This window comes from Propithecus coquereli, unplaced genomic scaffold, assembly GCF_000956105.1.
Source record: "Propithecus coquereli isolate 6110/MARCELLA unplaced genomic scaffold, Pcoq_1.0 Scaffold20, whole genome shotgun sequence".
NCBI lineage: Eukaryota > Metazoa > Chordata > Mammalia > Primates > Indriidae > Propithecus > Propithecus coquereli.
This window is the reverse complement of record NW_012144967.1, coordinates 12,700,548-12,727,489: the sequence shown is the minus strand read 5'-3', so window position 1 is coordinate 12,727,489 and position 26,942 is coordinate 12,700,548. Positions and strand designations below refer to the sequence as shown.

The following is a 26,942-nucleotide window of genomic DNA, read 5'->3' as shown; positions in this document are numbered from 1 at the left end:
AAGTGGTTTGTTCTCATAGGCAGCACCCAACAGAAGGGCGAGCTTCCTGAGAAAGAGGGGCTGGGCACCCCCTGAGGACTGTTCCTAGGACCCACTTGCCTTCCTGCGTAGGGAGCACAGTCACAACTGCCCCTTGGCTACTTTCGCATCTTCTAGAAAATTCATGTCCACTTGGATGTCAGTGTTTCAAATAACATTTTCTTTTCTTTTCTTTTTTTCAGAGATGGGGTCTCGCTCTGTTGCCCAGGCTGGAGTGTAGTGGTGTAATCATAGCTCACTGTGGCCTCGAACTCCTGGGCTCAAGCAATCCTCCTGCCTCAGTCTCCCGAACATCTGGGACCACAGGCATGTGCCAGCACGCCAAGCTAATTTTTCTTATTTTTTGTAAAGATGGGGCCAGGCCATATTGCCCAGGCTGGTCTCAAACTCCTGGCCTCAAGTGATCCTCCTGTCTTGGCCTCCCAAAGTGCTGGGGTTACAGGCATGGGCCACCGCTCCTGGCCTCAATAACATTTTCTCCAAGATGAATTCATATCCAGAAACAGCCTGGTGGATGTGTGCTCATGGCCTTCTCTACAGCAGACCCACTCCCTGAAGGCAGTGGCAGCCTCCACTATCAAGGAATCTGTGCTCGGGGACATAGATTCAAACAGAGACTGTTAAGCTATAGCTGGCAACCTAATTTCCCCCTTCATTCCCTCCTATAACGCAAGGTTTGTCATGCAGAATGTCTCTAGGAGGGCTTGCCGAGGGATTTCCCCCAGGTGATCACTTGCTGGGACAACTACCCGCTTTATGTTCATTTACCTGCGGGGTTCTTGACTTCTGTTGGCATGGCAATTACGCAGCTAGGAAGCAGGAAGTGGAAGGTGGCCATACTGGGAAAGAAAGAGACATGAGTCAGAGCCATGCAGACTCCTTGGCAAGGAGCGATACCGGCAGTGTCTTGGCACTACGCTCAGAAGCAGTCAGGATGCACCTGCTCAGGGATACAGGGCCATGCGGCCATCACATTCTAGGCGCTGGTCCTGGCGGGATGCGCAGACCTTGGACACTGGTGAGGCAGGTCAGGTGGAGCTCGGAGTCACTCCCAGGCCAGTGTGGTACAGGGCGGAGCTCCTGCCAGACAAGGCTCCCTTATGGAGAGCAGCCTCCGTGTTCAGGGAAGATCCCTTAAAGAGCAGACTTGAGCCATCTGCATAAATGCTGTCTTATCAGAAGACAAGACAACCTGCGGTGTGCTCATAGACAGCGTCTCTTAAAAAAAAAAAAAAAAGCCCTGATTCTAGGTTTGCATATTTTCATGGCGTGAATACTCCCACAATAGACAATTCACAGGGGTTTAACAACTGGCCTACAAAATCCCTCAATATCTCACCAGGCTGTAAGAGCCGGCTCCAGGACACACAGGACCTTGTCATGGCTCCTCTAGTCAGTCTCAGGTGGCTGCCAGTAGGGCTTAGCCTTAGGACTTTGTGTCTTGAGTGAGAAAATTCAAGGTCCACTTGACAGCAAGATGAGAGGTTTCACTTTTCACGTGAAAACAAGGTGAGGAGAGCTAGTTCCTAAAACCAGCTCTACCACAGAGATTGCAAAGACTGGGGCTCAGTTTTTACTGTCCCAACATGTGGTTAATGAGGATTAAGTGCTGACTGCAATTAGAAAGGAATGTATTAAAATAATTGTATACCTGCACTATGTTACATTTACAAAGGCAGGAAGGACGTGGAGAAAAATTTTATTTCTGTCTTTAGGATCTTCTGTGTTTTTTAGATAACCAGCGAAAAAACTTTTTAAAGAGATGTCATACATAAAACCATAAAATAAATTCTATTTCTCATCTCCATAGATATCTAGTCCTTCTTTTAAATCCACGTTATCTGAGTCGGTGCCGCAGTGCAGGCGCCCTGACTCCCCGAGGCTCACTTTGCAGATGCTGAAATTGTGCAGTTCCCAGTCATGACTGCACCAACCGGCGTCCTGGAGACTGGAGCGGCTGATCAAATTGCATACTCACTGCTGTGCAGAATCGGAAATGGATCTGCCTTTGGTAAAGACCAGCCTATGATTCTTGTGCTGTTGGATATCACCCCACGATGGGTGTCCTGGATAGTATCCTAACGGAACTGCGAGGCTGTGCCCTTCCCCTCTTCAAAGATGTCACCACAACAGATAAAGGAGAGGGTGCCTTCAACGACCTGGATGTGGCCATTCTTGTGGGCTCCAAGCCAAGAAGGGAAGGCATGGAAAGGAAAGATTTACTGAAAGCAAATGTGAAAATCTTCAAATGCCAAGGTGCAGCTTTGGAGAAATATGCTAAGAAGTCAGTTAAGGTGATTGCCGTGGGTAACCCAGCCAACACCAACTGCCTGACAGCCTGCAAGTCAGCTCCTTCCATCCCCAAGGAGAACTGCGGTCGCTTGACTCATTCGGATCACAACCTAGCGAAAGCTCAAATCGCGCTTAAACTTGGTGTGACTGATGACGATGTAAAGAATGTCATCGTCTGGGGAAATCATTCCTCAGCTCAGTACCCAGATGTCAACCATGCCAAGGTGATACGCAAGGAAAGGCAGCTGGTATTTATGAAGCTCTGAAAGGTGAGAGCCGGCTCAAGGGAGAATTCATCGTGCCTGTACAGCAGCACCACCCAGGCTCAGAAAGAACCAGGGCAACATCTGCTGCGAAAGCCATCTCTGCGCATGTCAGAGACGTCTGGTTGGAACCCCAGAGGGAGAGAATGTGTCCATGGGCGTTATCTCTGAAGGCAACCGCATGGTATTCCCGAGGATCTGCTCCGCTCATTCTCTGCTGCAATCAAGAATAAGACCTGGAAGTTTGCTGAAGGTCTCTCTGTTAGTGATTTCTCATGTGAGAAGATGGATCTTACTGCAAAGCAACTGGTAGAAGAAAAAGAAACTGCTTTTGCATTTCTTTCCTTTGCCTGATGAGATAATCATTTTGATGTTACTAAATTACTTGTGAAAAATAACCCATTTTAAAGACGGTGTAGTTCCTGGTACAGATTTGTGATAGTTTATCATCATGCTGTTAGTGCTACATTCTAAATAAATACATATTAAGTTGAAAAAAAAAATCCATGTTATCGGCCTTTGTTCTAACTATGTTTAAACAATCTCTATACATTTCAAAAGATCTGCTGAAGTTCTCCGAAAATTTCCCCAGACCGGAAAGAGCTTTTAGATCTCGGGTTAATTCAGGTCCTTGGGTTGATTCCTGCGTGTGCCAAGAGGGCAGAAGCTTGGGTGGGAGGGGGTTCCCCAGCTCCCCAGGGATGGGGAGCTTCTGCCGGGCCTCCTCTGGCTCACCTGGCTGGCTCCTCCTCCCACTCGCCATCCAGGTACTTCTTGTAGGAAGCGTTGAAGATCTCCGCTTGCTGCTCCCACTGACTTTCCTTGATGAAGTGATTCTGCCCAGAGCCCAGCCCGTAGCAGTCCTCAATCTTTGCAAAGACTTCCAGGGGACTTTTAAATGTGGTGCCTAGGTTGAAAAGGTTCCAGAATTAGTCAAGCCATCTGACTTCCCCTTTCCTGATTTCCCCCTCCTTCCTTTGCGCTTCCAGGTTTCCTGCAGAATCCCTCCTCCTCAGAAACCCATTCTTGCTCTGCAACTGGTCTGTGAGCCCAGGTGTTCAGTATTCTTCCGGCCTCTCCCCGACCCCACGGGCTCACAGCGGCCGGGCAGAGAGCAGCAACCCTCCCTCTTTCTTATTCTATGTCTCCATCTCAGCATCCTTCTCTCTGCTTCTGGATTACGGAATCTCTGCAAAGGAGGCCAGGGAAATGTTCACGATGCCACTAGAGACGTTGGATCACTGTTGCTGTCTCCTCAGCTAAGGTAGGCCCCAAACCCACCAGTTACCATCACTTTCCAGCCACTGCTGAAGACCATGCAGTTAGGCAGTCCCAGCCTCTTCCTATGCTGACGTTGATCCAATTACCTTCTTTTAAAAAAAACTCCTTTCTCTGTCAATCATTTTTATTATTACTCCCTTTCCCCCAAACTGTTTATTTCCTTCTTTTTCATTTGTCCTAAATCCTCAGTAAAACTGGGGATTCACACCCTGAGTTTCAGAATTCTGTTCACTTTGGAAGGTGCCTGAGTCCCTCAAGTTGCCCAGGACGCCCCACGGTGCCCCTGGCCACGTCCCCAGACACAACAATTGTCATCGGTTTCTTGCCTAACTTTCTAGAGGGACACACTTGTTTCATAAACAAATGGTATCATATTATACACTAGCAGTTCTCAAAGGGTGGTGCCCAATCAGCAGTATCAGAGTCACCTGGGAGCTTGTTAGAACTGCAGACCTATTAGAACAGAACTCTGCAAGGGGACCCAGCAATCTGGGTTTTAATGAGTCCTCCAAAGGAATCCGATGCAGCTAAAGTTTGAGAACTGCTATTATATACTATACCCATTGCATTTTCACTTATTTTGGAGATCACTTCATATTAGTACTATAGCTCTTCCTCATTGTTATTTAATAACTACATAATTTTTAATTATTATACTGTTTTCTTGTTGTGAAATGTAACACACATTCAGAAAAGGGTATAAAATATATTTCTTAATAAATTATTATAAAGCAAAGATCTGGTATTATCTACTCGGGTCAAGAAATAGAATATCACCAGCTCCCTAGAAGCTTCCCAAGGGCTCTTTTCCAATCCCAACCCCCTGGGAATGATCGCAACCACTCTCCTGACTTTCACTGTCGCACGTCACTGCAGTGATTTGTACTTCACCACCTAAACATGCATCCTCAACATTGTAGGGTTTTTTTTTTGGCCTAATTTTGACTATATATAAGGGGGACCATAAGTATTAACTCTATGCTTGGCCTCTTTTGCTCAATACTGTTTGTGAGATTTATCCATTTTCTTGTGTGTAGCTGTAGTTTGTTCATTTTCATTCCTGTATAGTATTCCATTGAGTGAATATAGTACAATTTATCTGTTCTAGTGTTGATGGACATTTGGTTGTTTTTGTGGTTGGGGCTATTAAAAATCATGTTACTATCACCATTCTGGTAGCTGTCTCCTGGTACACATTTGCTTGCAAATCTATGGGTACCTACCTAGAAGTAAGGACTCAAACTGGTTTGCTTAGGAGTTTCCTAGTTTTTGCACCGAAAATCTCACATCCCAGGAAAGCCCTCAGTCAGGAAAACTGAGACAGTTGGTCACCCCACCTAGGAGTTCAAATGCTGGGTGACAGGCTATAAATTATTGTCAACCTTATTAGATAATACCAAACTGTTTCCCAAAGTGGATGTACCAATTTTCATTGCCAAGTACAATGTATGGAAGTTCCGATTGTTCCACATCCTCACCAACATTTAGTATGGTAAGTCTTTTATAATTTTAGCCTTCCTAGTGTGCGTGCAGTGGTATCTCATTGTGGTTTTCATTTGCATTTCTCTTACGACTAATGACAGTCAGCCCCTTTTCATATGTTTATTGGCTATTTGAGTAACCTCTTATGTGAATGGCCTGTACAACTCCTGCTGTTTTGTACTGGAGCATCTTTTTTCTTAATAATTTGTAGGAATTCTTTATATATTCTGGATATGGACCATTAGTAAGTTTTATGTGTTTTGCAAATATCTTCTTCCACTATGTGGCTTGCTCTTTCAGGCTCTTAATGATGTCTTTGGATGATTAGAAGTTCTTAATTTTAATGTAATCAAATTTATCAAAATTTACTTTTATTATAAGTACTTTTTGTGTCTTGGTTAAAAGTCTTTCCCTGCCCAGAGGTCATACAGATATTGTTTATACTATAATTTTCTAATCACTTTATTGCTTTGCCCTTCATATTTACTTCTACAACTTATTTGGAATTTCGTTTTGTGTATGATATGAGGCAGGGGGTAAGTTTTATTTTTGTCTCCACGTGGACAACCAGCACTACTTACTGAAATGACCACCCTTTCTCCACTGCTTTGTGGGGCCGCCTCCATAATGTGTCAAGTATCCATTTATGCCTGGGTCTGTTCTGGATTCTCTATTCTGTTCATTCATCTATTTTTCTATCTACATTTTTATATTTCATTTATATTTCTATTAATTGTTTACTTATTTTGTCTTAATTACCGTAGCTTTGTTTCTTTTTTTTTCCTTACATGTTCCTACAGATTCTAGTAATTACTGTAGCTTTGTAATGAATTTTGATAGAGCTAGTCCTACCACCATGTTCTTTTACAAGAGTAAATTGTCTATTCTTGGCTTTTTACATTTTCTTTTTGTTTTTTAATGGTTGCAAAGTATTCTTTTGTATAAGTGTACCAGATGTTATCTAACCAATCTTTTGCCTCTGTAAATAATGCTATCGTGAACATTTCTCAACTATGTCTTGGAGATCACGTGCAAGTGCTGAGAGGATGCACTCTATTCTCTGCCTACAGGGGCTATCCCTTCAGCTCCTCTTGGTCAATTCCCACTTGTTCTTTAAAACCTTGCCCAAATGTCTCTTCCTCTGACAAAGCCTTTGCTTCCTCCCTCGGCAGAGTTATGGTTTTTGTTTTAAGGTCCCAGAGCTTACGAGTTTTAAGAAGTTTCCTCTTCAGAACTACGCTTGTAATTTAGATATTACTGCTAATGAATATTAATAGAAAAGATTAGAAATGTGGAGAAAGGGAAAAAAGGAAAAATGGAGAAATCAATGGCAAAAGAAAAGACAGTATTAGTTGAATCATACTTACCCGTGATAGGTTTAGGTGGTTTGATCTTCATTATATGAACTGGAAGACTTAACTTAATGTCTCCTTTAAAACAAATGTTTATATCCTAAAATAAGAAAAAGAGATAGCTAATAAGCTAACAAAAGAGATGAAATGGAATCATTAAAAATATTCATTCTAAAAGAAGGCAGAAAAACAGGAAAAAGGAAGAAAAACGGATGGGACAAATAGTAAATAGCAAGGTGCTAGATTTAAACCCAAGCATATCAATAATCACATTAAATGTATGTGGTCTAAACACCCCAATTAAAAGGCAGAGATTGTCAGATTGTATAAAAAGGCAAAACCCAATTATATGCTGTCAAAAAGAAACTCATTTTATGACTCCTAATCTAAACCTATAGGGGGAAAAAAGAGAAACTTATTTTATTTTATTTTATTTTTTTGAGACAGAGTCTGGCTCTGTTGCCCTGGCTAGAGTGAGTGCCATGGTGTCAGCGTAGCTCACAGCAACCTCAAACTCCTGGGCACAAGCAATCCTCCTGCCTCAGCCTCCCGGGTAATTGGGACTACAGGCATGCACCACCATGACTGGCTAATTTTTTCTATTTTGTTGTTTGGACAATTTATTTCTATTTTTAGTAGAGACGGGGTCTCGCTCTTGCTCAGGCTGGTCTTGAACTCCTGCCCTTGAGCGATCCACCCGCCTCGGCCTCCCAGAGTACTAGAATTACAGGCGTGAGCCACCGCGCCTGGCCGAGAAACTTATTTTAAATGTAATGACACAAATATGTCAAAAGTAAAAGTACAGAAAAAGATATACCTCACTAAAACTAATCAAAAGAAAGCTGGGGTGACTATATTAATATCTGACATAGAAGATTTCAGAACAAAAAATATTATCAGGTATCAAAGAGCAAATGATATGATTAATTCATCAGAAGATGTAACATTACAAATTATTAACAGCTACAAAATACATGAAGCAAAAACTCATAGAAGTGAAAAAAGAAATAGATAAATCTACGATCTTAGAGATTCTTCTTTCAATAACTTGTGGAATAAGTAGACAGAAAATCAGTAAGAATACACTAAGGATATAGAAGGAAAAGCAGTAAGGCTTGGATAGCTTGACCAATAACAGCAGAATATATATTCTGTTCAAGTGCACATAGAACACTTACCAAGGTAAACCACATTTGGGGCATAAACAAGTCTCAATAAACTTAAAAGGATTCAAATATATAAGGAATGTTTTCTGATCACAATGGATGAGTAAGAAAATGTAAGTTTGTAAGAAAATATATATAGTATGATACCACTTATGTAGAAAAAAATTCCCATGAAATGAAACTATATTTTTCAAAATAAACATAAGAATATAAATATACACTAAAGATCTAGAAAACATATACCAAGCTAATAATGGTGATTACCCCTGGAGAGGGCTGTTTTTCTGAATGACCTGACTTTTCCAAGAGTGATGCATTCATATATTATTTGTATAATTTGCAACATAATATAATTTAAAACTGGAAAAAAGAAAGGGCTCTATCAAGAGACTTCCATTTCAGAAGTCCACCACTACTTTACTGATATGACTGAGACCTCCAAGAGCTAAACCTCTGGATAGCATGCTGTGCTCCCTGTCTCAGAGGAAGAGCTAGGAAACTACACGGAAGCCTCTCTCTTCTCTAAGGCTGTGGTCCCCAACCCCCGGGCCTCCAACCAGTACTGGTCTGTGGCCTGTTAGGAACCGGACTACACAGCAGGAGGTGAGCAGAGGAAGAGCGAGGGAGTGAAGCTTCATCTGTATTTACAGCCGCTCCCCATTGCTCCCATCACCGCATAAGCTCCACCTCCTGTCAGATCCGCAGCTGCATTAGATTCTCATAGGACCACAAACCCTACTGTAAACTGCACATGGGAGGGATCTAGGTTGCGCTCTACTTATGAGAATCTAATGCCTGATGATCTGAGGTGGAGCTGAGGCGGTGATGCTAGCGCTGGGGAGCAGCTGCAAATATGGATTATCATTAGCAAAGAGGTTTGACTGCACAATAAATGTAATGAGTCATCCCAAAACCATTGCAAACCCCACCATCTGTGGAAAAATTGTCTTCCATAAAACCGGTCCCTGGTTCCAAAAAGGTTGGGGACTACTGCTCTAAGGTATTCCAAAGACAAAACCCCCTAAGTCACTTGGCTTTGTGGATTGGGCTGTTATTTTGGGAGGGTCATATCTAGGTATCAAGGGACCCTCCTTAAGTAAAAACACAAAATTATAAACACTAAATGCCCATGGCCACTCTAATTTCATCCACTATGGGGAAAATTGTGACAGATAGAAGTTAGAGTGAAAAGAGACAGTGGTCTTCAGTGATTGCGGTTAAAATATGTTACTTTTGTCAATTTTACAAAAATATACCACCATGTGAACACATTGGTAGGGGCCCTCCCCAGGACCCAAAGTGAAATTCCTCTGAAATTTAAGCTCTCATTTTTTTTTTTGAGACAAGAGTCTCACTTTGTTGCCCAGGCTAGAGCGACTGCCTTGGCATCAGCCTAGCTCACAGCAACCTCAAACTCTTGGGCTCAAGCGATCCTCCTGCCTCAGCCTCCCAAGTAGCTGGGACTACAGGTGCTCGCCACCACACCTGGCTAATTTGTTTGTTTCTGTATTTAGTTGACTGGCTAATTTTTTCTATTTTTAGTAGAGACAGGGCGGTGGGGGGAGGGGGGTCTCGCTCTTGCTCAGGCTGGTCTTGAACTCCTGACCTCAAGCTGTCTTCCTGCCTTGGCCTCCCAGAGTGCTAGGATTACAGGCGTGAGCCACCATGCCCAGCCTCAAGCTCTCTTAACTTCAGGTAAATCTACCTCCGGACAAAGGGACTTGGGTCAATTATCCTCAAGGATAGGAGGCCATCTTCAATGGGTATGAGGCACAAGATTAAGTCACAGAGAATCTGAAAACAGTACCCTGGTGGAACATTTTGCTACTATATTTGATATTTAAGGTAAATTTCAAGTAAAAATAAAAATCTCTAAAATGCAACTTAAGTCTCTCTGGAGATTTTCTTTAAATTTCTTACCATTTCTAAATTATCTGTAGAAAGGAGATCGAGAGTGTTCTAAGTAAAAAAATGAGAAATGAATTCACAATAGGTTTGATATAGGTTCTCCTCTCCCCCTTTCATCTTCTGAGATGCTCTTCCTTCCCCCTAGTTATTCTTGTGAGAAGTGGATTCATGCGGTAGGCACCAAGGGCCAATATTTGTGTGGTCTTCTGGCTTACAGGATCTTAAAAAGATCCCTATTTTCCAGAATCTTAAAAAGTAACTGGGGAAACAAGAAATAGTTAATAAGAGGAAATATGAACGAATAGAGGTGAGGAGATAAGTTAGGACACCATAATAAAATCCAAGTTGAAGCAAATATTTCTGATTCACAAAATATGTCAGTGATGTTGAGAATTATATTTATTTTATTTTTTTCTCTTTTTTTTTCCTGCCAGCATGATGGATTGAGAATTATACATAATTAACTCTAAATATAATTCATAGTAAGAGAACTACCACCGTAACTGGCATTAGCTGGTTACTTCTCAGTATAAGAAAAAGGAGTGAATTATGGTAAGAAACCACTGCCATTCAAGGTGACTTTTCCACTTGCATAACAAATTAGTCTATCAAAAAGTATATCTTTTGGGTACTAAGTATGATACTATGAGATTGGTTGACAAAAAGCAGAAGGCATGGTCTTAACAATCCAGAAATTTATCATCTATTGAAGACAAAAGGACTTTCATGTATAAGAAGATAACTAACAACCGAGAAAGTATGTGAGAAGTGTCAAAAAAAAGAGGTACAAACAATAAATTCTGTAAAGTTTAAAGGAGGAAGATCTCTGGGCTGGTAACTCTCCCAGAGACACAGGACTACACTCCACTGTGAAGACCGGGGAGAAAGGCATTTATTCAAAGCCACTCAATAAGCTCAGCAGTGAATGTGAGTCTAAATCTTGGTCTCCTGTATTAATAATTATCGCTAATTATTAATTAGTGATTAATAATAATCACTAATTCTTTAGCATTTAATACAATGTGTTTTAAAGGGGTGCTCAATTAATATTAGTTGGTGGTAGTTAAAAAAGAAAAATAATAAGCACACATTGTATAAATAAGCAAATTAAGTCAATATTTACTGAGCAACTCTATCTTAAAGACAGCACAAGGCTCAGTCATTATATGTAAATGAAAAGGTAGAGTTACTACCTTCCAAGAATAATATAAAGAATATATGTGTTTCTGCATATTGAGAACAACCTCTTTACACCACAAATTCCAAATTTAGTGGAATTCAAGGCGTGAAAGGATTATTTCAACCAGGAGGGGGAAAAAATTACCTATGAAGCAATAGTCAGACGAAAGAACTTCCTTCCAGAGAAATGCCTGGGAGGGGTCTCAGTGGAGAGGCAGCTCCCAGACAAGGGAGGCACTGAGAGTCCCCCTACTGAAGACACTTCTACTTTTTAATATCTTATTTTAACCAAAGCAAATTGATTTGGGAGACGTGGGCCAATGTTCCTGTTGTCCTCTCTTATAGCCCAGAGGCCTCATTCATTGTGAAATTCCGAAGAGGATTTAGTAGATGTGGGTCAAGGGAGAAACCTATCAGTTAAAAGCAGAGCTGTTTCCTACCGGTTGTTTGACTTTTTTCTTTGAATTCGAAGTGAGTTGGGAGTGCTCCACTTCCTTGAGCCAAGTCTCCTTGGGCAATTTATACACATCCAGCCAAACATCTCCAGCTCCTGCGTTGGGAAACCAAAGAATCATTGAGCAACTGCAAGTAGGCCACAAGTCTCCTCTGTGAAACAGCTCGTCTTCTCAGAACCGCTGGCACGGAGCTCAGCCACCTCTGCAGCCGGCACCCACGGAGCAGCGACTCGACAAACTGAAGGAGATGCACTTCTGCAGTGCTCCCTGCAAGTCCTCACTCCCCGAATAACTTTCCCACGCAGAGTTCTCCCCTCAAGCCACTGGCATCTAGGGAACAGGGGCTTCTCACACTGCCGGCACTGACGCAGCACCCTTTTCAACCAGGCTGCCCGCTCTGCCCAGTCCCCGTGTTTTCTGTGCTGCAAATGATAAACTCCACTGACGTTGTGCCTTGAGTTACACCTATCTGGGGAGGAAGGTGGCGTATATAGAATCAGTAACCGAGAGGAATATGGCTAAGGAAGAGTAAGAATTCGGAAAGATGCCTCAAGAGAATTCTTCTGACCAATATTTGAGGAGATGACAACTTATGGGGTGGTTGTGGTACTTGATTTTGTCATACAAACATTCTTAGTTTTTGTGCGTGTGCCTGTCAACCCGGAAATGTTGCTCTCCCATGGTATGGAATCCTGGCTAAACATTTCCTTTAAAAAGTAATTATCTGCACACCTTAATTTCAGACTTCTGGCCTCCAGAATTGCGAGAGAATACCTTTTGTTTTAAGCCACCCAGTTTGTGGTACCTTGCTATGGCAGCCATAGGTAACTAAGATAGATGGTACAAAAGTTTCCTCAAATACATAAGGCATTATAAATATATATCTCCCTCAAGTACCTAACATTTGAGGGGCTTTGGGCAAGAGTATAAAATATAGGCTTAAATACCATCTATCTAAATATTTAAGAGTTAAAAGTCCAGATAACAAATATGTGAATAAAATATGTTCTATTATCACCGTGTCACTGTAGCAGGCAAGATCCAATGATGTGCTGAGACTGGTGGTAAAACTTCAAGGAGAAACAGGACATTTGCATCATCTCAAAGTGTCACCCTCAAGATGTTAATTACTGTGGTGGTTTTGTTTGTTTTTATTTCAAAATATTAAGGGGGTACAAACATTTTTGTTACATGGATACCTTGTATAATGCTTCAGTCAGGGCTTTGGTGTCCCTGTCACCAGGACAGTGTTCATTGTACCTAACAGGTACACTGAACTCCCCCTCCTATCCTTCCCTCTTCCTCTTTGTGCCCATGTATGGCTATTGTGTAGCTCCCACTTACTAGTGAGAACATATGGGGTTTGGTTTTCCATTCCTGAGATACTTCACTTAGAATAATGGTCTCCAGTTCCAACCGAGTTGCTGCAAATGACATTATTTCATTCCTTTTTATTGCTATGTAGTGCTCCATGGTATATTGTGCTGGTTTTAACATATGTCCAAAAATTCTTTGATTCTCCTGCCTCTAGGTGGTAGTGCTTAAACCATCTTCTTTTGAGAGTGGTCTGGACTTAGTGACTTGCTCCTTACAGAGTATCGAAAGGGAAAAACATAGCTTTACAGTGGAGGAACCTGGAAGACGCTACTGCTTCTAAGTGACCAAGGTTAATATTAGCAGAGTGAGTCACATTGCTATCACATCCCCTTGATACAATGCAATTGGAAGAAGTGGAGAGGCAACTCCCGGACAAGATACTGAGAGTCCCACTACTGAAGACAACTCTAGGTTTTAATATCTTATTTTAACCAAAGCAAATTGATTTGGGAGACATGTGCCAATGTTCTTGTTGTCCTCTCTTATAGCCCAGAGGCCTCATTCATTGCGAAATTCCGAAAAGGATTTAGGCTAGATGTGGGTCAAGGGTATCACCTCTGTGGTATCTTTCCCCCAAATCCTTAACCCCAGTTGAATCATGAGAAAAATATCAGACAAATTGAGGGATATTCTTCAAAATATCTCACTGGTACTCTTCAAAAGTGTCAAGGCCATGAAAAACAAGGAAAGACCAAGAAACTGTCACAGATAGGAGTAGATTAAGGAGAAGCAATTGCTAAATATAATATTTAGCAATTGCTAAATATAATATGGTATCCTGGATTGAACCTTGGAACAAAAAATTTGATTAGTGGAAACACCAGTAAAATCTGCAAAAAAAAAAAAAAATCTGTAGTTAATAGTTAATTACATTGTACTAATGTTATTTGCTTACTTTTGAAAAATGTAGCATGGTCATTTTGACTGTTGGTATTAGGGAAGTTGGGTGAAGGGTATAGGATAGGGAAACTCTCTGTACTATCTTTGAAACTCTTCTGTAAATCTAAAACAAATTCTAAATAAAAAGTTTGGAGGGAAAAAAGTACTCATCTGGAAGAAATTGAAAATCTGAACCATGTTAACAGTCTTTAATTAATCTTGCCTTGAAGGAGGAAAGCTGCAAAGTCCCCTCCTTGAGAGATATCCATCTTTATACAGGTCATCTGCTTGCTGGCATCATCCTGAAAAGAAAGAGATGGTGATAGAGTGAGCTCAGCCTGGTGACAGAGAAGAACATATTTCAGGGCTTTCTGTGGTTCATGCCCGAGAACAGATATCCTTTTAAAGCTTGGGACATGAAAAAATCCTTAAACTGCTTCACATTTCCCATTTTTATACAGAAATTGGACAACATGGTATGTAAAAAAGTGGAACTCACTTTTCTAAATGTTTTTGGACTAATTTTCTGGTTTTTTAAATACTCCTGTCGATTTGTGACATACTCTTGGATCTCTTGGTTGGGTATGCAAACCCTAAAGCCTGTGTTGGTACCCGATTATTCAACTGGATTGAAATAAATTCTATATGACACTGAAAACTCTAGTGGTTGATGGACAAAAGGCTCTATCTAGACTATAGTAGAGACTAACTGTAACCCTAGTACGAAACCTGCTCAAATTTTGGGCAAGGCGAGAGAGGCTCAGTGTGCATGGTTATGCTGTTTCTTTAAGGAGGATTAAAGATTTTGAAGATTACTAGCAAAATAAGGTGGCTATACTAGTTAGACTGATAAGTCCCCTAATTTATTTAATGAGAACCAGTTATAATTTTTTAAAATTTATATATTTTAGTATCAACTTGTTATGGAAATTTTCAAGCATACAAAAAGGGAGAAAATAGAATAACAACTCCCCATATATCCATTTCTCAGCTTCAACAATTATTAATATATGACAAATCCTGTTTTATTTATTACCTTCCAAACTCATTAATATTTTTATTTAATTAAGCCTGAAATATTAACAATTCCTAAATATCATTTAATATCCAGTCTGTTTTTCAATTTCCTCAGTTGTCTCACAAATGTCATAAATATCTTTCCACAATTGGTTTGTTCGAATCAGGATCCAAATGAAGTCCATGGATTGTATTTAGTTAATATATCTTTTAAGTCTCTTTAAATTTATAATAGCTTCCTCATTTGTTTTTCTCTTTGCCATTTATTTGTTGAAGAAACCAGGTCATTTATCCTATGGAATTGGACATTGTGGATCAAACGATCGCATCTCCATGGTGTTAACATGTTCTTCTGGGTCCCTGTATTTCCTATAAACTGGTAATCAGATCTAGAGCTTTGATTGGATTTAGGTTCAATTGTTTTGGCACAAATACTCCATGGGTGCACTGTGTCCTTCCTACTGCATATCAGGAGGCCCATAATAGCTGGTTGTCTCTCTTTTAGTAATGTCAAAATTGATAACTGACAACAGGTGTTGTCATCCTGACTCATCAATTATAAAATTCCCCATCGGCCATTGGTGGTTATTGCCTAGACAATTACTCTATAAAATGGTGGTGGGGGTGCTGCTCTCTGCTCCTGCTACAGATTGAACTCTAATAGCATCTTTTGATGAACAGAAGTTTAAAATTTTTTAACAGCTTCATTAGAGGTGTAATGACATATAATAAACTGCACGTTTGAAGTGTACAGTTTGGTAAGTTTTGACGTATGTATACCCCTTGAAACCATTGCCACTACCAAGACAGTGAACGTATCCATCACCTCCGAATATTTCTTCCTTCCCCTTTGTGTTCCTCAAGTTGCCCCAGGCAACAACAGATCTGTTTTCTGTCACTAGATTAGTTTGCATTTTCTAGAATTTTATAAAAATGGAATCACCAGTATGTATTTTTGTTAAAATTTTTTTTTTGAGACAGAGTCTCAGTCTATCACCTGCTCTAGAGTGCTGTGGTGTCAGCCTAGCTCATAGCAACCTCAAACTCCTGGGCTCAAGTGATCCTCCTGCCTCAGCCTCCCGAGTAGCTGGGACTACAGGCACTCGTCACTACACTTGGCTAATTTTTCTATTTTTAGTACAGATGGGGTCTCACTTTTGCTCAGGCTGGTCTCGAACTACTGATCTCAAGTGATCCTCCCACCTCCACCTCCCAGAGAGTATGTATTCTTTTTTGTCTGACTTCTTTCACTTAGCATAACTATTCTGAGATTTGTATATGTCATTAAATGCATTGCAGACATAAAAGTTCATTCTTTTTTATTAGTGAACAGTATCCCATTATATGAATATACCATAATTTCCTTTTCATTGACCTGTTGATAGACATTTGGGTGGTTTCTGTTTTTTGGCTCTTAGAAATAAAGCTGCTATGAACATTCACATACAAGTCTCTGCATGGACGTATGCTTTCACTTCTCCTGGGTAAATACCTAGGAGTGGAATGGCTGGATCATATGGTAAGTTATGTTTAACTTTTTAAGAAACTACCAAAGTGGTTGTACCATTATACTTTACCACCAGCAGTGTATGGGAGTTCCAGTTGTTGTGTATCTTTGCCAACACTTGACATAGTGTTTTTAATTTGAGGCATTCTAATACATGTGTAATGGTATTTCATTATGATTTTAATTTCCACACAATATTGAGCATCTTATCTGCCTTCCATATATCTTCTTTGGTGAATTGTCTTTTCAAATCCTTTGCCCATTTAAAAAATCATATTAGGCCGGGCACAGTGGCTCACGCCTGTAATCCTAGCACTCTGGGAGGCCGAAGTGGGAGGATCGTTCGAGCTCAGGAGTTCAAGACCAGCCTGAGCAAGAGCGAGACCCTGCCTCTACTAAAAATAGAAAGAAATTGGCTGGACAACTAAAAATATATAGAAAAAATTAGCCGGGCATGGTGACACATGCCTGTGGTCCCAGCTATTTGGGAGGCTGAGGCAGGAGGATGGCTTGAGCCCAGGAGTTTGAGGTTGTCATGAGCTAGGCTGACACTATGGCACTCTAGCCCAGGCAACAGAGTGAGACTCTGTCTCAAAAAAAAAAAAAAAAATCATATTATTTCCTTGTTTTGAGAGTTCTTTATATATTCTGGATATACATCCTTGATTGTATATGTGATTTGCAATAATTTCTCCCAGTCTATGGCTTGTCTTTTCATTTTTTTAACAATATCTTTTGCAGAACAGTAATTTAAAATTTTGATAAAGTCCAATTTATCAATCTTCTTCTTTTATGGATCATGCTTTTGGTATTGTAGCTAAAAAATCTTTGCCTAACCCAAGGTCACAAAGACTTTTTCCAGTGTTTTCTTCTAGAATTTTTATAGTTTTAGGTTTTACATATAGGTATATGATCCATTATGAGTCAATTTTTGTATACAATATGAAGAATGAGAAGTTTTTAATTTTGGTAAACTCCAATATCAATATTTTATTTTATGATTAGTGTTTTTCATGTCTTAAAAAATCTGTGCCTGCCCCGAGGTAGCATAAATTTTTTGTGTGTTTTTTTTCAAGAAGAATAATGGTTTTAACTCTTATGTTTAGATCTAAAATCCATATTAAATTTAATTTTTATATATGGTATGGGGTTGAGGTTCATTTTGTCCACATTTGTTCATCCAGTGTTTCAGCATCATTTGTTGAAAATATTTTCTTTTCCCAATTGCTTTGGTGTCCATCAATAGTATTAATATTTCTCAGAAGACAAATTACAGTTAAAAATCTACTCTGAGCAATACCTTCTCTTTGGGGGATTCATTGATTCAAAATACACTTTCTGAGAACATACAGTATGCCCAGCAATGAGCTGGGGAAAGTGATTCAGAGGGGAGTGAGACAGGTCCCCTGCTCTCAGGAGAAGCAGCAGTTATACAGATGAGTGTAAACGTTGCAGAAAACACTGTAATAGAAATCATGTTCTATATGGAGGGGGCACGAAGCAGGAAGAGATCAGTTCTTCTTGGGTATGTGAAGGAAAGTATCTTAGAGGAGGAGATATTTGAGCTGGTCTTGAAGAATGGGAGAAATCTAACAGGCAGACATGGTAGGTAGGGAAACAAGGAGAGCATTCGAAGCTGAGTGATACATTGGTCTGATGCTCAAGAGAAAAATATGAACTGGAGTTCCTTAGTAATTTTCTTCTCTTAATAAAAGAGTAAATAAATCCAAGGCATTCAGCCTCTACCCTCTGATGGTGGGGGATCTTTTAACTGGATATTTTGGAGGAGACTCTCTGGCCAGGGAGTTCCCTATTTCTTTCTTTCTTTCTTTTTTTTTTTAGCATAAAGATTATTTTGAGCTGAATATTTCTTTTAAATATAGGACAGCTATCATTTCTTCCATATTAAAAGTAAACTTAATTTGCTATAGCTTTTGGTCCAGCTAAAGGTGAAAATGGGAACTCACCACTTCATTGATGGCTTTGCTTACAAAAAGACCATCCTTATAAAAATAAAGTAGTCTAATGATACCTGAAACAGAAAAATAAGTGAGAAGTAAGTAAAGAAAAATAAGTGAGACAAACAAGTGAGCCAAAGAAGAATTAGAATTTTACATTTGACTTTCTGACCTTAGCATCATAAGCTCATGCATCTGAGGCCCCTCCCTGGCCCTCTGCTGCCTATGCTGCTCTCGGGCTCCTTGCCATCTTCCACCCCTGCACCCCTCACTGGACATTCTCAGGTAATTTTCTTTCCTGGGTTCTCTCCACCTACCCTGGCCCTACCTGCATCTCCTAGAAGTTCCTGCAAGTGTGTCGACCACACCGATGCACCTTGGGATTCCTATCCACCTGTCTTAGTGCATCGTCCCTTGTTGCTTCACATTGTTACCAACTGTTTCCTGTGAGTGCTTTGCATTCCTCTTGCCAGTGCATAGATTGAGGAAAATGATCGTATCTCACCCATCCATGTGCCTCACCACTCGATCCCAACAAGCTCTTTATGTTTTATGCTCTTTAATTTTGTTGAATTAATAAGTAATTCTGTCAATCTAATTCCCATTTAATGTAAGGACTCCAATATATGATCATCATCCACCATGACTTCTTACCTCTTTCTCTAGGTGCCTCCCTGACACTCATAACCTGCCTCCACACCACAGTAGAGACATTGTAAAGACATCTGGCCCACGGTGGGTGAAAGTCTAACGCAACTCCATGAAGATTCATGGGGTATCTGCTCCATCCAACGTATGTGCTACGGACACCAAGGCAGTCTGCCTTCAAATTCATCATATTGAGGGCTACACAGACATGAAACCAACTAGTATAATGCAGCCTGATAAATACGATCCCATCATAAGACCAAACTCGTTCTGAGGATCAACATTTCCACACAGATATCCCCCAGGTGCCTCAAATCTGTGCATGTTAAAATAGAATTCTTCAACTCACAGACCCTTGAAACCTTATTCTCCTATGATTGTTATCAAAGAATGGCATGATCATCCACCAGTTATCTAAGGCAGAAAGGTGGAGTCTTTCTTCTTCACTGTCCCCAGCATGCCTCCCCTCTCCCTCACCCGTGCACATATTCGATCACTCACTAAGTTTTCCCATTATATTTTCCTTTTCATTTTTTAAACTTTTATTTTGAACTAATTTTAGACTTATAAAATGTTGCAAAAATAGCACAAAGAGTTCCCTAATATCCCTCCTCTCACTTCCCCTAATGTTAACATCTTACATAACCACAGTAAAATTTTCCTTTTCATTTGAACAGCCCTGCCTTGGTTCAGATCTTCATAATTTCTCTTCTTAATGAGTACAATAATCCTTCCTCTTCTCTCTGCCTCTCATTTTGACTTTTCCGAACTCCTGCCAGGGTGCCCTTCCTAAAATGCCAGTCTGGTCAGGTCACTCTGCTGTAGAAAGTTCTTCAGTGTTCCTATGTTGCTTGAGCAGTGCCTGCTGTTTAGAGAGATACATGCTTCCACAGGTGATCTCAAGGTGAACAGGCACTTTCTGCTCTCCTGGCCCCAATATCACATAGCCACCTCTCTGATTTCCTGGCCAATGCTGACACTTGCCTTCTCATCCCCCACACAATAGGGAAGCTCCCCATATCCAGAGGCAGCAGTCTGGGTCACCCAAACATAAGGACAGGCTAGAGGGAGCCTAGCCTTTTGCGGACAACAAAAAGCAACAGTTCATCTATCTAGGACACTGTGTACAGTTTTTTATACCATACTCCCCATGAAGGCCTGGTTCATCCTCCGGCTAAGGGGAAAAAGCAAGCACTGGTTTCTATGAGCATCAGGATGCTGAGTGCAAGAAGTGTGTGGCCTCTACGGCCATACTATTTTTGTCCCTGTGCCACTTACTTTCCATGTTACCTCAGGTAAGTTATTTAACCTTCATGCCTCAGTCCTTCTTCTGAACAGGAATAATAAATTGCACTTCCCTCCTCGGGTTGTTGTGAGGATTAAATGCGCTAACATATGTGAAAAGTTAGCATAGTGCTTGGCACACCACACTTGTTCTGTAGACATTAGTTACTACTACATGACCAGGGAGGATTCTCCGTGCCTGGCCCCACCCATACCTGGAAAGGAGATTAAACTGAACGACAGTCTACAGGTACCTGTAAATTAGGCAAAAAAGGAAGATGAAGAACAAATACCCATTTCATCCACAAGAGCAATAAGTATTTCACTCCCCAAATCCGTGGCACAGATGGAAGTGACATCAACTTTAAGTTTGTCCCAAACATATATTCGTTTAGCATTGTATAGATTATAAATCGAGAATCCTTTGGCTCCTCCGACAAACAGAAAGTCTTGGGAAACAGCCATGCAATTTGGCCTTTTGTTGAGCTTGGAAAACAAAGACAAAGAAAAAAGGAATAATTTTCAGTTGTCACGGTCTTCAAGTAATATGAGCTAACTTTTCATAGAGTATCACAGCCCTTCCTAGATATGATACCATCCCCAAACATAGTACTCAATCCGAAACTCTTGCCTAAGCATCAAGAAACTCGTAATATTCCATTTTTAGGGGAATGAACCCAGAAAAACAAAGAAGTTGAGAATAAATCGATGTTCACGACACTAAGCATCCCCACAGGCCCTGTGCTTTATTGATCTGGTGTGCTGTGGGAAGAACGAACCGATAGCTGAGGCACTGACAGATCCTCAACCATCAAATAAGAATGTGGATTAATAGATTAACGAAAATTTTTCAATGACAACAGCTGAATAGAAAGGGCCTTCTGTGAATCTTCGTTAACCAGAACAATCCATTTCCCCGGGCAATTACCAGATCTATTTTAATGAACATCAGCACACCTACAATGTTTCAAAAATGCACCTGTCTTATTGAATGCAGGTTTGTGGCAGGAATTCCTTCCCTGGATCAGGGGTTTTCATTTATTAACACTCAGCTGAGGGACAGGGACTTCTGCTCAGCTGCCTACTCCATACCTGGATTTCTCCAACCGGGGGGTAGACAGTGGGCTGGATCTGGCTGCTCTCAGCTTCCCTCAATGCATTCCTCTCTTCAATAATTTCCCATGACCGGTCAAACAGAAGGTTCACCAGCTTGTTAATCATTCGATAAGGTTGAGGCAGGGAGTCCAGCCCCTGATCAAGATCCATGAAGACATAATCCCCCTCATCTGTAGGCCAGTCCTTCTCTGTTGGGGTGGGCACCTCCAGGGGTACCTTTCGTGTGGTAAGGGACAGCCTCATCTTCTGAGTCTGACTTCTTCTGGGGGATGACATCACAGCAGGTGGCACCAGGAACTTCTATGAAACTCTGAAAAGCTGATAAGAGATGTAAGCAAAGGAACTCTGAGAAGAAAGGGAAGCAACAAGAAGACAGCACACAATCCTTCTCTAGCACCAGAGTCTATGGGGACTATTTATTCCAGAGACTGGCACTTTCTTTAATTACCAGAGGATTGTTACCACATTCCTGGGAGATGCTCTTCGTATTAGTAAGGAAACCAGGAGAGGCCAACCCAAGATGATGTATACTATGATGGAAGAAGAGGAATGTGGCATCCTTCAAATTTCTTTACCTCCTGATAGGAAGGCAGCTGTCTTTCCATCTCAAATAGAATTCACCCTCTCTCCTACAACTCATGCCTTTTCTTTGTTCTCTATCTTTGCAAATGGGCAATGAGCCCTGACCCAATTCGGTGGGGCAGCGAGCCATGATTCTCCTTCCTTCTTTTCCCTCACCCCCGAGCAGATGCAGTTCCAACACTCTCAGTCTTTGCTGTCTGCTTTGTTCCCTTCTCTCCTTTCCTACTGCTGCCATCCAGGAGTTCTGCAGGCAAAATGCCCAGGGCCTATAAGATTTTTCAAGGCCCTACAGAAATTTTTGAGACATGAGAAAAAATTGATTGACTGGAAAATTAAAAAGACCCATAAAATCAAAATAAAAATTTACAAAAATACTTACAACTTATCCGTTCCACTCTATGGGTATGTGTATACAGTTCAAGAAGAGAACAAGTAATCTGTACTTCAGAAAACTCAAAATTGTGCAAATTATAAAGGTGGCTTTCCAGTGTTACAGTAAAAAAAGTATATAATGTGGAACACTGGATACATTTTAAGATGGTTAATATATAGCAGAATAGAGTCTTGCACTGTAATAGTGCCTGGGTCCATGAAGTCCTATGAAAACCCTGCAGTCATCATCATCTTTTCTCACTGGCTAGAGTACATGTGTGACGCTTCCGGTGCAGAGTGTGAGGACACTGGCTGACACTAGGAAAGAACAACCTTAAGTAATTAGGGGAACAATAACCTGAGCTCACAAAAGGCCAGGAATGATGCCTATTTCCACAGCCAGGCTGGAAAACCTCCTAAGTCACAAGCATTGGGTGGAGTCTGAAGAAGAATCAGCAGCAGGAAAAATCAGCCCTAGAATAAATGCTGCTCTGCTATCACCCATCAAATCTTAGAAGTTAAATAATTGAACTGTGTTTAAGTAATTTAACTGAATCCCAGAACAAAGTTCAAGAATTTTAAAGGAATACAAAAAACCCCCCAGCATCCAATGAAGTAAAATTCTCAATGTCTGGGATCCAATAAAGAATTACCTGGCATGGAGAGAGGCAATAAAATATAAGCTGTAATAAAGAGAAAAAGCAATCAATTGAAGCCAACCCAGAATCAATACACATATTAGAATTAGCAAATAAAAAAGTTGTAACTTTTTCTGCATGTTCAAAAACTGAGAGGAAATGCGAACACGTTAAGACCCAAACTGAACTTTTAGAGATGAAAACTACACCAGATTATATTAACAACCAGATTTCAGAGCAAAACAAATTAGATAGGCAGAAAAAAAGATTAATGAACTTGAAGACACAGCAATAGAAATGAAATGAAACAAAAAAGATTGAAAAGAAAATGAAGAGAGTGAGGTGTGGGATAATTTGAAGTGTGATTGAAATCCCCAAAAGACGGAGAAGACAGAAAAAATATTTGTAGGAATAATGGACAAAAACTTTCTAAATTTGATAAAAACTATAAACCCATAGGTTTAAGAAGAAAAACAAGCCCTAAGCAAAAGAAATATGAAGAAAACCACACTAAGGCACATCATAATCAAACTGCTCAAAAATAGTGGTAAAGACAAAGGTCAAAAAGCAGCCAAAGGAAAAAAGATAGGTACAGAGGAACAAAGTAAAGAATAATAGCAGATTTCTTGAAGGAAACCATGCAGCTGAGAAGACAGTAAAGCAACATCTTTAAAGTACTGAAAGAAAAAACTTGTCACTCTAGAATTCTATACCCAGAAAACATATCTTTCAAAAAACAAAGGTAAAATAGAGCCTTTTTAGATATACAAAAACTGAAACAATTCATCATCAGCAAACCAGCAGTATTACAATAAATAATGTGAAAGAAAGGCATTCAAGTAAAAGGAAAATAATATGAGATAGAAATATGAACCTATACAGAGGCATGAAAAGCATTGGATGTATGTAGGCAAATATAAAAGACTTTTCTTATTATTTAAATCTCTTTAAAAGATATTTTAAACATTTTAAATAATAAAATAGTAGTATGGGGTTAATAACATGTGCAGAAGAAAATGTATGATAATAATACTACAAGGGCTGGGAGGGGGGAAATGCAAGTATACTAATATCACTTGAACTCTAAATCAACCACTAAAGTAATAAAATAAAGAGTTAAAGCTAATAAGCCAACAGAAGAGATAAAATGGAATCCCAAAAATATTTAATTTAAAAGGCAAAAAAAGAAGAAAAAGAGAACAAAAAACAGATGGCACAAACAGAAGATAAATAGTAAAACCTAATCACATCAATAATCACATCAAATGTAAACACTCCAATCAAAGGCAGAAACTGACCAGGCGTGGTGGCTCATGCCTATGATCTTAGCACTGTGGGAGGCCAAGGAGGGAGGATCACTTGAGGTCAGGAGTTCGAGACCAACCTGAGCCATAAACCAACTCTTAATAAGTTTAAGAGAATTTAAGTAACACAAAGTATATTCTCTGAGCACAACAGAATTATTTTAGAAATCGTGGCCGGGCATGGTGGCTCACGCCTGTAATCCTGGCACTTTGGGAGGCCGAGGCAGAAGGATTGCTTGAGTCAGGAGTTCGAGACCAGCCTGAGCAAGAGCAAGACCCTGTTTCTACTAAAAATAGAAAAATTAGCTGGGTACAGTGGTGCGCGCCTGTAGTCCCAGCTACTCAGGAGGCTGAGGCAGGAGGATCACTTGAGCCCAGGAGTTTGAGATTGTAGAGAGCTATGATCACGCCACTGTACTCTAGCCTGGGTGAAAGAGCAAGACTCTGTCTCAAAAACAAACAAACAAAAAACAGGAAAACTTCCAGAAGAAAACATAGGAGAAAACCTTTGCAATCTTTCTTTAGACAAAGATTTCCTAGATATGACATTAAAGTACAATATAAAAAGAAAAATTAGTCATTTAAACCTTTTCAAAAATAAACTTATGCTCTTCAAGAGACACTGGTAAGAGAATAAAAGGTAATCCACAGATGGGGAGAAAATATTTGGAAGTCATTTATCTGATAAAGTATTTGTGTCCAAAGTATTTAAAACAATTCTCAAAAGTCAGTAATAAGAAATAATCCAATTTTTAAAAATGGGCAAAAGATTTGAATAGATACTTAACCAAAGAAGATACACAGATGGCAAATAGACACATGAAACGATGTCCAGCATCATCAGGCATTAGCAAGATGCAAATTAAAATCATGAGCTACCACTGCACATGTATTGAAATGCCTGAGGTTAAAAAGACAGACCACACCAAGTATTGTCGAGGATGTGGAGGAATTGGAATGTTCATACTGCTGTTGGAAACCCAAAATAGTACAAGTTTGAAAAACAGTTTGGTGATTTCTTTTTTTTTTAATAGTTTAATGTATTTTAATAGCAAACTTACAGGAACAGCACAGCAGACAGACAACATTAAAAACATGTGCTCGCATGTCGGACAACGCAGTTAGAAAAGTATAGTGAGTGGATGGAATCTACTGCAGGATAAAAATGCTACAAACACCATTTAGTTGCCATTGATAAGAAATTTACTTGCTTTAAAAAAATCCAAATGCTAGCATTGTCCAGAAAAATTTAACAGGTTTATTTATAATTGTTATAAAGTTGAACTGCTGAAATTTGTTCACTGAAACATTTGACTTGCATTAATGCTTCGCATCCCTGCATTTATATTAAAAATTCACACACAAATGAAAATGGAAAAACTGCCAATACCTGATTTCTGTCCCCTATTTTTCCACTCACAATCATATACTTAGGTACCTTTTGACCTCATGGAAAAAAAAATATCTAATGTTCAGAACTACCAACAACAGGAAGAAGAGAATTTTTTTTTTTTTGAGACAGAGTCTGGCTCTGTTGACCTGGCTAGAGTGCTGTGGCGTCAGCCTAGCTCACGGCAACCTCAGACTCCTGGGCTCAAGCAATCGTTCTGCCTCAGCCTCCCAAGTAGCTGGGACTACAGGCATGTGCCACCATACCCGGCTAATTTTATATAGTTATTGTCCAAATCATTTCTTTCTATTTTTTAGTAGAGACGGGGGTCTCGCTCTTGCTCAGGCTGGTCTCGAACTCCTGACCTTGAGCAATCCACCCGCCTCGGCCTCCCAGAGTGCTAGGATTACAGGCGTGAGCCACCACGCCCAGCCTTTTTTTTTTTTTTTTTTGAGAATGAAATGTTTTCCCATCATAGTGGATTCTTAAGCACGTTGTCCATGTATGCGGCGTGCTAGCTGGATGTCTTTTGGCATAATTGTTACACGTTTGGCATGGATAGCACACAGATTGGTGTCTTCAAAAAGGCCAACCAGATAGGCCTCACTTGCCTCCTGCAAAGCACCAACAGCTGTGCTCTGGAAGCGCAGATCTGTTTTGAAGTCCTAAGCAATTTCTCGCGCCAGACACTGGAAAGGAAGTTTGTGAATCAGAAGTTCGGTGGACTTCTGATAATGTCTAATTTCACAGAGTCAGTCTGGCGATTTCTTAAAACGATAAACATACACCTACCATAATATCCAGTCATTCCACTCCAATGAATGATAAAAGGGAACTGAAAACACATGTCCATAGAAAGATTTGCACATGAACAGCCATTACAGCTTTATTTGCAGGAGCCCCAAAGTGGAAACAACCCAAAGTCTATCGATAGGCGAACAGATAAACTTTCACACATTGTCAGTGGGTACAGCCACTCCGGGAAATAGTTTGGCAGTTTCTTACTTAAACATACCATATGATTCAGCAATCACATTCCTATGTATTACACAAGGAAAATAAAAACTTATGTTTCATATGGAAATCTGTACTTAAATATTTATAGGAGCTTTACTTATTTATGTATTAGTTTATTTGTAAATAACCTGTACCAGAGCAACTTTATGTGTAATTGCCCCAAACTGGAGACAACACAGATGTACTTCAGTGGTTGAATGGATAATGAACTATGATACATCCACATTATGAAATAAAAAATACAACATAGCAATAAAAATTTACAAACTACTGATGTGCACAACATAGATGGAACTCAAATAAATTATGCTAAGTGAAAGAAATTAGATAGATAGAAAAAGCTACATACTATATGATTCAATTTCTATGATATAGTAGAAAAGGCAGAATTATAGGTATAAATAACAGACTATGTAAATCTGTGTTCAGAAGCACC

The 26,942-nt window shown here is 40.1% G+C and overlaps 1 protein-coding gene and 1 pseudogene across 2 annotated transcripts in view; one reads left to right on the top strand and one right to left on the bottom strand.

Moving 5' to 3' along the window:
* Positions 1-21,479, bottom strand: part of WDR93 (WD repeat domain 93) — a 36,764-nt gene extending 15,285 nt beyond the window's left edge. For both annotated transcript variants that reach the window (XM_012643789.1, XM_012643790.1), the window contains exons 1-9: positions 21,180-21,479; positions 20,381-20,573; positions 18,165-18,229; positions 13,897-13,975; positions 11,403-11,512; positions 9,796-9,834; positions 6,725-6,809; positions 3,330-3,501; positions 808-878 (exon numbers count right to left, since the gene is read on the bottom strand). In XM_012643789.1, coding sequence (XP_012499243.1) covers positions 808-878; positions 3,330-3,501; positions 6,725-6,809; positions 9,796-9,834; positions 11,403-11,512; positions 13,897-13,975; positions 18,165-18,229; positions 20,381-20,573; positions 21,180-21,479 — 1,114 coding nt within the window. The remainder of the gene's footprint in view (positions 1-807; positions 879-3,329; positions 3,502-6,724; positions 6,810-9,795; positions 9,835-11,402; positions 11,513-13,896; positions 13,976-18,164; positions 18,230-20,380; positions 20,574-21,179) is intronic.
* LOC105809810 lies at positions 1,960-2,948 on the top strand (annotated as a pseudogene).
* Positions 21,480-26,942: the final 5,463 nt, after the last annotated feature.